At 35.5% G+C, this 15045-nt stretch overlaps 2 protein-coding genes across 2 annotated transcripts; both read right to left on the bottom strand.

The window, feature by feature from the left end:
- Nucleotides 1-2342: 2342 nt before the first annotated feature.
- LOC114621752 (60S ribosomal protein L11-like) lies at nucleotides 2343-2932 on the bottom strand. Its single transcript, XM_028768112.1, has one exon. It carries the CDS (start codon nucleotides 2883-2885, stop codon nucleotides 2382-2384), a length of 504 nt encoding a protein of 167 aa, XP_028623945.1. The 5' UTR covers nucleotides 2886-2932; the 3' UTR covers nucleotides 2343-2381.
- Nucleotides 2933-9528: 6596 nt separating this feature from the next.
- LOC114621739 (olfactory receptor 10A5) lies at nucleotides 9529-10492 on the bottom strand. Its single transcript, XM_028768101.1, has one exon. It carries the CDS (start codon nucleotides 10480-10482, stop codon nucleotides 9529-9531), a length of 954 nt encoding a protein of 317 aa, XP_028623934.1. The 5' UTR covers nucleotides 10483-10492.
- Nucleotides 10493-15045: the final 4553 nt, after the last annotated feature.

The following is a 15045-nucleotide window of genomic DNA, read 5'->3' as shown; positions in this document are numbered from 1 at the left end:
ACCTCTAAAGTTAAGAAGTGACCCTCCTTGCAGTTAATCCTGCTCCACTATAAAAGTCTTTTGATCGGTCTGTCTTACAGTCTGTTTCCCCTTGATACCTGATCTTTTTGTGACTGCCAAGGTGATATTTTAAAAAATATGGATCTAATTGTTTCTTTGTCCTAATACCCTAAAATTTAGTGCTTATAGTTCACAAAGTTCTGTTCAAACAAGTTAGCAGTGAATCCTTTTCAATTTTGTTTTCTTTCTACCATCTCACAATCATTCCCCTGCCATGTCTTAATTTTTTTTATCATTGTTACTACCCTGCGAATTTAGACACTATGTCATCACATTGCCATAATGCTTACATTCCTATTGAAATTACAATGTGCCCAGAATCATTCTTTACTGATTTACCCACAGTGACCCAAGAATGCTTCCAATTAAACTGTTAAATAGGGTTATGAGTGTCATTATTTATGGAAAAAGAGACTAAGACTTCCTGATAAGAGACAAGATCAGTATTAAAGCCTAGATATTTTTGTTTTGGCATCTATGTTTTTAGCAAGGTATTTGAAAACTATAGCTAAGAAACAAAATTCAACCCTCCACCAGGCTTCATATTGTCTATTAAAAAACAAGCTTCTTCTTTATAGATTGGCAGGTTGTTACATTGTCTGTGTTTTTATATAACAATTGGTAAGATTGTTATAATGGCTATGTTGCTAAAACCAAACTGCAAATTCAATGAGGTCTCCATCAGAATACCAGCGACATTCTTGGCAGAAACAGAGAAAACAATCTATAAAGAACTCACCCCTAAATGACCCCAAATAATTTAAGCTTTCCTGAGCAACAACAGCAATGTTGGGCAGATCAAAACACTTGATGTCAAAACACACGGGTGTCATAGTAAGAAAACCATGGTATTGGAATAAGAATAGACATCTATACAAGTATATTAGAAGTCCCAGAAGTAAGTCCATACAACAAAATGCATCTTATATTCAATAAATCTAGTAAAAGGTATAAAAATACCTATGTTGAAGAGAAGACAATGTCTTCTATACATGTAGAAAATTAAACTAGATGTCTATCATTTACTATACAAATTCAGTTGAAAAAACCATCAATACTCTTAATGTAAAAATCTGCACATCTGAAAGTAGTAAAGGATAAGATTGAGGGACACTTTAAGATACAGGCATAGCCTAAGAAATAATAGGAAGAAGCAACAAGCAATATAACGGTAAATTCCCAAGCTCCTGAATAGCAAATAAAATAACCGAAAAGCGAGCCCAGAAGATGGAAGACAGCCTTTGGCAGCTATTTTCCACTACAAGGTTAATATCTGGAGCTTATAGAGAACTAAAAACATTGACATCTGAAGAACCAATCGATTAATAAGTAGGCAAATGGTGAACAGTTCACAAGGGAAGGAAAACAGATAGGCAAAATATATGAAAAAGATTAATCATGTTTGCTACTAAGGAGATGAAATTCAAGCTACAGAGAGAGCCCATGTCACTCCTGTTCATTCAACAGAACACAAGGTGTAAATAAAAAAATGAGATTATGAAGCTCTTTGTACGCTGAGAGAAGTTGGGTGCGGAACATAAACTCTGCCACAAGATGGCAGTATAGTTTCAGTTTAAAATCTTGAAGTTGTGACACTGAAGCCGTTTCAAAATTGCTGTCGTTTGTGTAAAGATATTCTTGCATTAATTAAATTTTCTATTTCTGTAATGAAAAAAGAAAGATATTCTGGTTGATTTAGCAACTATTACTCAAGTCAAATACTTATCAAATTATGAATAAAAGAAAACACCAACCAGTAATCTTTTGGAATAATAAAGGAAAAAAAAAAACCCTGACAAATGCTGGTAATGATGACTCAAAATTATCGACACACTATTTATAAGTAAATTAATAAGTCAACTTAGGTGTCTGTCAGTGGATAAACAAAGTGTGTGTGTTTGAAGGATAGAGTTTTATTTATCAGTAGAGAAGAATGAAATCTTGCTGTTTGCAGGAAAATGGAATAAAAACCCAGATTCAGAAATACAAATGTCAACATTGCTCATTGCGCAACAGAAAAAATATGACAGGAAAGCAAAAAGAAGCTATTATAGATGAGGAGTTAGAAACTCTTAGAGAGGCAGAATCTTTCGAAGGGTGCAGAGTGGGCAAGAGAATAGTGGAGTGCACATGATAAGAGTATGATGCATACATGTAGGAAAATGGGACATGAGAGTCATTATTTTATATAATATGTGTCAATAGAATTTTTTCACTTGAATTCATTGTATATAAAATTTCAGCAGATTGAAATTATAGTCAATGTATGGGTTTCTTCTTTTTTTTTCTGAGAAAATTTTATTGTTTTTTTTAGATAAAATTTATTTTCCAGGAAGGATGATCCCATCATACTTCTGCTGGAACCAGCGCATGGCCTCCTCTTTGCTGATTCTGTGTTTGGCCCCAATGCAGCCTGTTCTGCGCTTCTTGTCTGCGATGCTGAAACCTGGCCTACCCAGCACCACATAGAAGTCCAGGCCGTAGATACCAATGCTTGGGTCGTATTTGATACCCAGGTCAATGTGTTCCTGAATTCCAAAACCAAAGTTTCCAGTATCTGAGAAGTTATTTTTCCGTAACTCATACTCCCGCACCTTCAGGCCTTTCTCCAGAATCTCCTCGGCCTTGGCTCCGAGGACTGTGCAGTGAACAGCAATCTTCTCATTTCTCCGGATGCCAAAGGACCTGACAATGTATCTAGCTTTGGAAAACACTGGGGTCTGGCCTGTGAGCTGCTCCAACACTTTGGCTGCCCGGGTCAGTCTATCTCCGCTCTCCCCCACACAGATATTGAGGCAGAGCTTGCGGATGCGAAGTTCCCGCATGGGGTTCTCCTTCTCACCTTGATCTTGCGCCCTGGTGTAGAACAGGAAGAGAGCAATGTATGGGTTTCTTATCATCAATACTTGTAACCAGCACACACATATTTTACGTTTTCTTTATCAGAGCAGAAAATTTCTCAACAAACAACAAACAGGGCATTTTCAATGTGATTGTGTGTATTTACATCCCCAACCCATTCCATTATCTCCTAGCTTTCACTGTTGTATGCTAAGAAACACACTGTTGTCTTTTCTACCTCTTCTGTATAGTATGAGCAGTGTCTGACCTTTCTGACTGTTGTTTAATATTTTCTTTTATCTTTGGTTCAGTAGTTTTGGGTTGATATATGTCGTGGTAAATTTCTTTTTCATTAAGTGGTTTGTGACTTACTTTGCTTCCTGAATTTGCAACGCTGGGTGTTTGCTTTCAGTCATTGACAGTTTCATAGCTCGTGTGTGTGTGTGTGTGTGTGTGTGTGTATACTCATTCCCTCTCCACATTCTTACTCCATGAGTTACGATATTTTAATGGGCTTCTTATCAAGTTGTACAAGTGTTCCAAATTTATTGAATTTTATTCCTAACTTCATTCTATGTAATGGCTAATTTTCAATAACTTTAAATTCACCTTGTTCTCTTTCATTAGAAAGTCTTTTACCTCAGTAATATCACTTATCTAATAAAGACAAAATGTCCAAGCCACTCAGCTTTGCCTTTATAGAGTCAAAACAGGCATAATGCACAAACACATGAGTGTAGCAGTAACCTAATCATCCCGTTTTTTAGTGCTGACATTCAATTTCATATCATTTCCACTTACTATCTTTATTATCTTCATCATTTAACTGCATATGTGTGTGTGTGTGTGTGTGTGTGTATGTGTGTGTGTGCATCACTCATGTGTTTGTGTTATGGCTGTTCTGACTGTCTAAAGGCTGAGTAGCTTTAGTAGTTTGTCCATTTGTGGTTCTGTCATCTGCTGTTTGAGTACCAAGAATCACAGTGCCATTGGTCATTACTTGTCAGTGCTTTCAGTGCTGTGCATATATCTGCTCACCACTATTTTATATTTTCTCTTTTATTGTGAGGGCATTCATCATGGCAAATAATAGAAAGTGGAGTGCAAATGCCACTTCTCAGGGTGCAATGGCATCAGGATCATTTTGTTATTCAAGGAGACGGAAGGGTAGAGAGCTTCTTTACTGCCCATATGGTCCTGGACTTGACTCCCCAGGGCACAGGCTGTAACAGTAAGTTAATTAAGTCATCACTAATTGCAAAAGCCAAAATGAGTTGAAACGAAAGGGCTACCTTCTGATCGTCAACTGATCCTTGGGTAGCTACAGATATAAGAAGCAAAAACTCTTTTCAGCCAGAAAAGTTCTTTTCATTGTTTCCTGCAACTCTCGATTAGCTGAGTGATATTACTGATCCAAACCCCTTTTTAATGAAAGAGTTCAAGCTGTATTTAAAGTTATTAAATATTTAGGCATTACATGGAACAGAGTTAAAAACAATATTCAATAAACTCGGTGCACCAGAACAACCTGATAAGAACTTTATTAAAGTGTCATAACCCGTGGAGAACGACTGTGGAGAGAGCGTGAGGCGATTCAGTTAGGAAACTTTGCACTTGTGGAAATGTAAATATTTACGGCACTTGGACTGTGAGGACTTGCTCCCGCTTCCCATCTGTGCTAGCAGTGCCTAGTTTGCTAAATTAAGCATGTACAACCACAAAGCTGAACCCTCATAATTTGGAAATTAAATTCTCTGATTCCCCTCTCTCCATACCTTACCCTTTCCCAGCACATGGGCTCTTCTTCTTTTCTTTTTAAATTTCTTTTCTCTTCTTCCTTTCTTTTAAGTCTTGATAAATAGGGCAGCTGTAACATTGTTTGCTTATGTCTGAACTGTGGGTGGTGTCTGTGCTGTCTACTCTCCAGTTGTCATAGCCTAGCTGAACTAACCTTGTGAATTTTATATTAAGATGTATTCAGAATCTGAAGTGGTTTCTAGTGCCACTGTTGTAAACAAGGCCACTTATTACCACTGGCATTGTTACCACTTGCCTCTTTATTTCCACTATGTGCTTGGCAGCTACCAATGTTTGTTAAGTCACTGTCTTGATCAAAATGTTTTAAATTTTACTTATTGTGTATGTATTAAACTCCAAAATTATCAACATGATCAATCAAATTTCCTGTTTGCATTGACCTCTATGTATCAACTTAAAAAAGAAAAACTCCAATTTACAAAATTTCAGAAAAAATTATTTTGAGACTGGATAGATGACTCAGTGTTTAAGGGCACTGTTTGCTTTTGCAGAGTACATAGGTTCAAGTCCCAGCACCCACGAGATGCTAATAATCACCTGTAACTCCTGTCCTAGGGGATTCTATACCCTTCTCAGGCCTCTGCAGATACTGCACATATGCGATGTACAGACACAGATGTAGGAAAACAGCAACACATACAAAAATTTGAAATACAGTTTTTCACAGAGTAACTTCTTCTTTACCTGGTGATTTTGTGGTTTTGTTCAGTGTAGTGTACTATTTCCCTACTTCTTAACTCAGTTATAGGAATTAGCTTACATCATCATACAAAGACTTCTAAAATGGTATTTTTGTTTTATGTGTTTGCTAGTTACTCCTCCTCTATCATGGTAATTTAAGAAATTTAATTTTAGTTGTTATAGAGATAGAGTTTTTATATAATTGAGGCCATTCTTGAATTTGGTGTTTTGCTGAGGATGACCCTGAACTTCTGATCTTCCCACTCTAAACCTCAGAGTATTGCTATTTCAGATACCTATCACCATGCCCTGTACAGCTTCTAATTTGAAATGTGGGGTACCATTCATTTAAATGCCAGAGAGTCAACCATAACTCTAGAATTTGCTAAACGACCATTTTCATAATAACTACTTTAACAATTTTCCTTATTATTTATAAAGTTTAGAGGCGTCTAACTCTGTAAATTCTAAATGCTTTAACACCTTTTGAATATTTTTGTGAGGTTATACGTGACCAATTTTTATTTCATCTTTGTAGTAGTAAATGTTGTTAAGTTTCATAGACATATTTTTTAAAATCTTGAAGTTTTGGCTGCACATGGGTGGACGGGGCTTGGATGGAAGAAGAGGGCATTGTTAGGTTCTCTGTCCCTAGAGTTAGCCTGCTTCAGGGCTGAGAACTGAATTCGGTCTTCCGAAAGAGCTGTGAGCACATTTAACAGCTGAGACATTTCTCTAGCTCCTGGTGTCTTCTCTTAATGGTATTTTGGGGGAAATGTATGTTTAGGATTTTTTAATAAGCTTGATATTTTTCTCTCTGCTTACTGACTTTTGAGAAATGATTTAAGAAATCATATCACAATATTTTAAAAATTTTTCATTTCAGTTCTATGAATATGCATCTAATTGATTGTTTTATAAAGTTAACCTCCTTATCAGCCAGGAATTTTCATGCCTATCATGGAAATACTAATAAGTACAGTGCTTGGCATATAGTAAGTATATGCAAAAGAAAAAAAATTAAAATATGACCTTTCATGTATTTTGGTCCATTAATTCTATTTAGAATTTCATTGCATATAATTTAAAAAGTCAAACTACAAAAATGTTTATCTCACTATTATTTATATTTGACTTCCTAGTAATCCAATTGAATTACAGACAATAAGGAACTGAATGAATTAAATAATGACAGTTATACACGTCCGTATGCTTTATATTTTGTACAACAGATGTTTCCTATTTTTAAAAAATATTTACATAAGATGAAAAATATGTTATGGTTATGATTTAGATTTTCCTTCATATTGATTTTTCAACTCAAATGTTACAATCCAGAGTGCAAATTATCATGCTTATCTTTGTTTTTAATATAACAAATAACTTAATGGATATCTAAATCTTCGAGCTCTAGCTATGATATTAAGTAATAAAATGTATAATAAAATTTATATATGATAAGGCTGTAACGGTCAGAGATTATGAAGTTATATACAACAGAATGTATTGTTTGCCCCAGGGTAATAAAAATTTAATGATTTATTTTTCTTCTTTTTTACAGTTCACTTTTTCCCTTATGAGTGTTTTTTGACTATGTAACATAAGTTATCTAATTATTGACTTCTTGAATTAAGACTAATAAATATTAAATTAATTGTTAATTTAAATTAGGTATAGATAGTTGATGAATATTAGAGAAGAAAAGAGGGAATTAAGTTAGGGAGAATTATGTGTATATACCATGTATTTATCCTGGAGAAAAAGAGAACATGAAAGGAAGGTATTGTTGTATTTGGGACATCAATGGAGTTGACACACAGAGTGGGAATCATCCTATATAATTTCAATACATTGTTTTAGTGAAGAAAATAGGTGAAATAAATTCTTGATTAGAAAAAAAATATTCTATTTGGCTTCCTTTTTAAAGATTTGTCATGTCTGTCTGTGTGTTTTACTTGAGTGTATGTATATGCATTATGTCCATGCAGTGCCCTCAGAGATCGCCTGGAACTTGAGTTACAGGCAGCTGTGAGACAACCCGTGCGAGCTGGCCACCAAACCTGAGTCCTCTGCAAGAGCACCAGGTGCTCTTAAACACTGATCCATCTCTCCCACTCTTCTATTTTGATTTCTAAACTTGACTGTAGAGTTTTATGTTTATGTACTTCCATCATGAGCATGTAAATCACGGCCCAGGTCTTTCATGAATAAGAACATTGATGATGAGTCTGTCTTTCCAGAGTGTTGGACATAGAAGAGTACCTACAAAGTAATGACTTTTGTAATAGTTCTCTACTAATTATATCTATTAATTATAATGTGACCATGGAAAACACCACTATGAAACATGGATTCTCTGTCAGTCATATATCTAGAAATAGTAATAATTCCTCTCTTTCTTTTCTTACATAGACATTTACTATTTCCCCAAGTTATAAACACAAAGGAAAATGTGAGGAACAAAATCTCATCAAGCATAATATGTGGTTTTGTTTTCTATTTTAAGACTATGTTACAAAGGAAATGCTTCCTTCACCCCTTTAACACAAGCATCAATTCTACCTCATTTCCAAGTCCTCCACCTGGCCCTCACCCCCTAGCATTACCTCACTGCAGCTTTACTCTGTAGAACCTTCATGTCTAGTACAGTGTTTTGTGATCTCTTTAGTTGAACATATATTTCCCCAGTACATTCTAAATAAACCTTTCACCCCACTGCATATGACTTATGGCACACAGTGATGGCTTTTGGGCTGTGTTCACCTACACTCTAGTGTATGACTCTTTTGGCTGCTAATGGTTTTACTGGTTTATGTGAATGTTTGTGCAAACCCTCTTTTATAAATATCACTCCTTTCCTCACTTGAACTCTTCCAGTCTAAAAGTATGTAAGGAGTATGATTACCTTTGTAAAACCTTTTTAGTTTATCATTGTGTATCTTAAGTGAAGGATGTTTCAATTGTGGGCTGATCAACACGGCACCGTATGAGGCTATTTGTATTGAATTCTCATAGATATAGCTCAATTTTGTTAATTTGGTTGAAGTGTGTATTAAATGAATGCTCATTATGTTTTTCTCAACCATAATCTTGCCCACTTACTTCTCTCTCAACCTACCCTTATAAAATATTGTTTTACCATGACTCTGAACTAAATAATAAATAATAAATAATTTTCATATGTTATATGGAAGTGAAAAAGTACAAAACTAATATTCAAACACTTGAGGTTTAGAATTGTATTCCAATTATACTTGTTTAAACATCATTGGTGTCACTTCCACAGCAATAAAATTCATTTGCTTTTAGCAATGACTTCATTTGACTTCTCAATACTGATTAACTTATTCAACTGTGGTGCTCCTTTGCCTTTTCATTCTGACAATGCATGAGACTTTGGTATGCAAATTTCACTGAATGGAATACAATAGCATCCTTAGAAGGACCTGTATTGTAGTCTGCAAAGATCCATGGAAAGCCACGCAGAGGAGAGTATCATCATAGATAGTACATAAAATTTGGTAACCTTTAAAAACAAAGGTTTAGAGCCTTAAAATGGAATTGAGAGAACTGTAGACTAGGCTTATTCTACCTGACCAAAAGAGTCCAAGTAAAAAGTCAATGAGACTATTGATGTTCTATAAATATGCATATGGATTAGTAGTTTGCCTTCCTTTGTTTGAGGTCTCAAACTACCAACCTATGGAGAATGTGAAGTAAAATGAAATAACAAAAGAAACATGCAGTAGAAGATTAGGGATATTTCTTTGCACCTGGATCCAGACTAGTCTAAAGCCAGACAAAGGGTCAGGATGATTTTTGATGGTTTTTACTGTATTTTCTCATGTATGTCTCCAAGTACACATTAGGAATTCCATAGAGTGTACAATGTATGCCACTTTCATGCTGATTAGCAAAATAATACCTTGAACAAATTGGTTATAGAAGCACCCAAATTACAAATTACTCTGATGAGAAAAAACAATGTTTATATAATGGGAAGGCAAAGAAATATAGAAGAGTTTCAATTATCTCTCTGATTTTTGTCTCTACTGAGCTTCCTAACAGCCATCTCAAAAGTGGGTGTCATTCTAATGGACATTTAAGGAGGAGAGAGGATGTTAGTGTTTATGTGATATGGGTTCTGAGGGCCAGGGCTTTGTTGAAGGTCCTGCTGAGGGCATTCTTCACCTCATTATTTCTCAGGCTATAGATGATGGGATTCAACATGGGAGTCACAACAGTGTAGGACAATGATAACAATTTCTTGCTTTCAGGAGAATTCTTTGATTTAGGCCTAAAGTAAGTGAGGCTTGAAGACACATAGAAAAGAGAGACAACGAGGAGATGTGAGGAACAGGTGGAGAAGGCTTTGTGCTTCCCTTTAGCTGAAGGGATCTTGAGGATGGAAACTGCAATGAGAGTGTAGGAACATAGAATCAGCAGGCAGGGTATCATGACAACCAGAATGGTCCCAACAATGGCATAGACCTCAAATCGTGCTGTGTCTGCACAGACCAGCCTCAGCACAGGTGGGCTGTCACAGAAGAAGTGGTTCACCTTGTTGTTGTCACAGAATGGAAAACTGAAGAGCCATGTGGTCTGCACAGTGGCTACAGGGAATCCTGGAAACCAGGAGGCAGCAGCCAGTCTGATACGTGTCTCTTGGTTCATGATGACTGGGTAATGTAAGGGACTGCAGATGGCTACATAGCGGTCATATGCCATGGTGGCCAGGAGGAAGCACTCTGCCACTCCAAAAAAGAAGAAGAAATACATCTGAGTGGCACAGCCCAGGAAGGAGATGCTTATGTCCTGGGCAATCAGGGTTCCCAACATTTTTGGTACAATAACCAGGTTGAAGCCAATCTCTAAGAAGGATAAGTTCCTGAGAAAGAAATACATGGGACTTTGCAGCATGGGGTCAGCCAAGGTCACCAGAATTATGAGGCTGTTTCCCAGAAGAGTGACCAGATAGATGGTTAGAAATGCCAGGAAGAGCAAGGTCTGTATTTTAGTAGGCAGGGAAGAGAAGCTCATGAGGATAAACTCAGTTATTCTTGTCTGGTTTCCTGCAGCCATGGGAATTTGCATAAATGAGCATAAACCTGTGTGCTCACAGAGATAGATTCTTGATCACACAAAGCAGATTCTAGAGTTATTTTTCAGACTCCTGATGATTGGCAGGGAAAGAGGTAAACCAGATCTGTTGAAAGGAGAAACATCTTGTAAAGCCTAACGTCGAAGACAAAGGTATAGACCAAACACCTAATGGAACAGCCATATCTAATGGAGACAGTGAAAGTCATAAAGCCAGCACAGCTTCTTGTTAAATATCCAGGAAAGTGATCCAAGCTGAGTGATTCAATCACTGTCATGTGGTCTTTCACTTTTGGCCTTGATCTCCACGTGTTACATGTTTGGGGGTGCTTTTAATATTTGTACAACTTGAAATATTGGATTGATGAATTTTTTTTATGAATCAGTACCTTCTTCTAGGAATATTGCTTATAATCTTCCCCAGGAAAGTCCTGAGCCTACTACCCCTGCAGCTTAGGAGAGATATCCTTATCTGGCCCTACTTGAAAGTCTTCCTTATGCTCTGGAGGTTGTGACTCAGATAAAGACACCAGAGATCTCCTTATGAAGCTCTAACTTCAAGATACTCTTGGAGCATCTGCCCCTGTACACACTCAGGAACAAGATAATCAGAACAAAGTAAACTTAAAAAGGTAAACAAGATTCAGTTGGCTAGAGGAGTTGGCAGCAAATCAGGCGAAAATCCTCTTCTTCCAATTCACTTTGCTAATATGTGGCATATAAGATTGGGGGCCTCATATAGTAAACCCCTTGAGGAAAAGATACAGCAACAAAGTTAGTTTTGCTGGTGTTATCTCTTTCCTACACAGTGGCTTATACTGGTGGATAAATAGTGGTGGTCATCAATGATAAAACAATAAAGTATTAAGACTCCCTTTCTTAGAAAAGTTAGCTTGTACAGGACCTCTGTGGTGATATATGACCAAGGAACAATTAGACAGAAATAAATGCTACAATGAAATAAAATATAGACATTGTTTTATGGCCAGAAATTTAATAATAACTGCAGCAGCTTCAGCCTAATCATTTTTCTTGTGGCTAATGATAATTGGCACTCTGATCATTAAGAGTTAATAGCATACTACTCAGGACATGAGATTCTGCCCTGGCTGGCTTGGAGATTTTCTGTCTGGTGCCCTTGAAATCACAAGATTCTTAAATGTTGGGTTATGAGGTTAATGAGGGAAAATGATTGTAAAAGACAACTTGATCTGTCACTGTTTATCAGTGATGATTAAACTAATGACCAAGAGGAAGTTAAAACAAATGTCCAGGGCCAAAATGTGATATGATCTATGATTTGGAACAGCATAAATATAGCCAAGCCCACTGAACTCGGTATAAATGAAACACTCTGGCTGCCAGTCAGGCAGGCTCTAATATTCTCTGGACCATCCCCTCTGTGGGACCTGACCATCACTGGGGCAGGTCCCTGGCAACCTAAACTTTGATCATTTCCTTTATTCTATTCTTTTAAAGTTATTTATTATATAAAAGAAATCAAGCATTTCTATGCATTCTCATGCTTTCTTCACACTGAAAATAGTTCATTAACTAGGCTGAATGAATAGGATCCTAAGGCAAATGACTAGAATCAAGTAAAAACTGGAAATGCTCTATTTACATATTATATACATTTACCTTAACAAATATGTCACTGTTTCAATTTTCCTTTACTGACAAAGCTAATAGTTATCATTATGATCACCTCAAGGCCCATGTTTCTATAACTTTGGCAAAGGACAGTTTTAAAAGGTCATTGCTTTATTAAATTTTTTTTGAGGTGATTCATTAGGAGGAAAAGGAAGAGGTAATGCCTAAAAAAGGAATTAAGGGGATTAGATTAACGAAACCCCTTCAATGTAGGAACTGCAGGCTACCCCCAACTTTCTTACCTACTCAGTTCATGGGTGTCAATCCTAGGAAATTCCTCTTCGGTCTCTCAGAACCCAGATTGGCAATTGGTTATCAGCAGTTGCTTAATTCATTGTATATCAAAATTAAGATCTTGAAAATAATTTAATATCAGGAAGTGGAAAATTAATGTGTATAATAGGCTTCAAATAATTTAAATTTGGCAACCTCCAAGTACCCCACAAAAACAAGCAACTCCCCAAATAAAAGATTCCTTAACTTTTTTTTGTTAAACTTCTGAGAAACATTAGCATGAAGTTTCAAAGGCAAACATTCATCAATAGTTCATCAACTACCTAAAGGAAGAGGTAGATTCTAAATGAAATGAAAGTTCAATATTTATTCAGTTCTTTAGAGTAACTCATGTGATAATGTGTGAGTGATCATTGCAGTCTAGAGTCTAACAAAAGACAGAGTTAAGTAATTTTAAACAGTCAAGTATAAAATTACTGGTAGAGATGGCAATAATAAAAATAGTATTCCTCTATTAATAAAAAAATAATTTTAAGACTGGAGACATGGCTCAGAGTTTAAGAGAATTGGCTGTTGTTCTTACAGAGGTCCTGAGTTCAATTCCCTGCAACCATATGGTGGGTCATAAACATGTCTAATGAGATCCAGTGTCCTATTATGGCTTGCAGGTTCATATGCAGGCAGAACACTTTATACATAATAAATACGTCTAAAAAGTTTCAAAAACATAATTTTAATTAACTATAAAAGAAATAGAACGGCACATATGAAGAATAAGAATATCTAACACAATCACTTAATACTTTTTAGGCCCTGTGAAAATAAACTAGGCTAAAACATTCGCATAAAAAGCCTTTATGTAAATATGAGAACATTACAGTAAAAACAAATTTCAAAAGTAGAAACAAATGAAGTATGAACATGCTTCGGCTACAAGAATTTATGTACACACATAGCAAGTGTAGAGAGAGTAGAATAAAGTGCAGCTAACCTGTCCACTTTGAGCATTCAATTGTATTTTATATGGGAAATGATATAAATGGTGAAATTGAGCTGTAGACAACTTTGAAGAAAATACACTCAGATTTAATCCTAGAATGCAGATGTCTAAGCAGTATACTACATTAACATTCTGAGAAGAAAGGCGACTCAGCCCATATAAAATTAAGTACTTTAGAACATTTAAAAGTAAAAATTGAATGAAAATTAAAAATCATAAAGATTTCAAGGCTATGTGGCAAATTTCCAAAGAATAGAAATAACATGCAAAATGATATAAAGACAGATTTGAAGACCAAGAGAATAGAATAGAGAATCAAGAAATCAACTCATGTTCATACAATAAATTGATGTTTGAAGATGTGTCATGGGTATACAATGGATAGTCTTCAATAATGGAAAGTATTGTACTCAAGGATAGGTGGGGCAGATATTGGGATGTAAAGTGGATAAATAAATACATTAATGAAAAGAACTTACGGGGAAAACATCATAGGTCAAATGCCAAATATGTTTTAAATTATATAGTTAGAGCATTTTGAACTATGCATGTTCTATAAGTTTAGATTAAGCTTGGAGAGTTCTGTCTTCTAGAAGTTGTCTCTTCATTTTTGTTATGATATTGTAATGTCAACCAATAAATGAAGGAACAGACATAGCAACACTTGACATAAATTGGTTTTCTATGGACTTCCATGTAGCCATTTAGAACTATGCTATAAATAACGGTTTAATAGCTCTCGAAGATGCTACAAATATTATGTTCATTTAAGGCAAATATATTCATTTTAAAATACAAAATTATAGCTATAAATGTCAAACCTGCCAATGTATTCATTTCACTATTTCTCTTAATGATGCTATTGCATTTTATTCTTTATTCCATAATTTCTACATTATTCACCTTAATGTATTTTTGTATTTAGATTAACATTTAAATAAGAGTAAAGTATCTGTGCAATATTTTAAAGAAAATTGCCACATTTGTGGTACTTCAACAAAGAATAAAACATATTTGTATAACCAATTCATCAAGCGATCACATAAGTCAGTGGTTAGCTTCTATTGCTCTTATTTTATCATTACAGATGGAATAATGTACTCATAGAATTTATTATTATATCACATTTACAAATTTAGTAACTGCAGGATGAAAGTTTAGGGTCACTGTATGAACTTGCATGACTGGTAAAGATAACACACAGGATGTGAATCCAGTCATTTTAAACTTCATGCATTTTGTAAAGGGATAAAATGTTTAGTATGAATATAATTGAGTAGATACATGAAAGGCAAAACTGAATTTTAAGTAGTAGGCTAGTTGTTGGACTTACATGGCACACTGAGAACGTGTTTTACTCTGAAGATGCAGGAACACATAAGAATTTTGAGCATAGTAAAGACAGATTACCTCAAGTGATTTAAAAATAAAATCTGAATAAATTGAGAAGGATTAAACAGAGTGAGATATGTGTGCATTTGAATCATCATTACTGCAGGCAGAGGATCCAATCAGGAGGCTCCACCACTGATCTATGCCTAAGTTTCATCTTCACAGGAATGGTTTGTTAAAAACCTGGGAACAGATGGGATGTTTGATCTATCTATCTATCTGTCTGTCTGTCTGTCTGTCTGTCTGTCTGTCTGTCTGTCTGTCTG

The sequence above is a fragment of the Grammomys surdaster genome, unplaced genomic scaffold, assembly GCF_004785775.1.
Source record: "Grammomys surdaster isolate TR1022 unplaced genomic scaffold, NIH_TR_1.0 184, whole genome shotgun sequence".
NCBI classification, from domain to species: Eukaryota; Metazoa; Chordata; class Mammalia; order Rodentia; family Muridae; genus Grammomys; species Grammomys surdaster.
The sequence above is the reverse complement of the archived record's forward strand: the minus strand, read 5'-3'. Positions and strand labels throughout refer to the sequence as shown.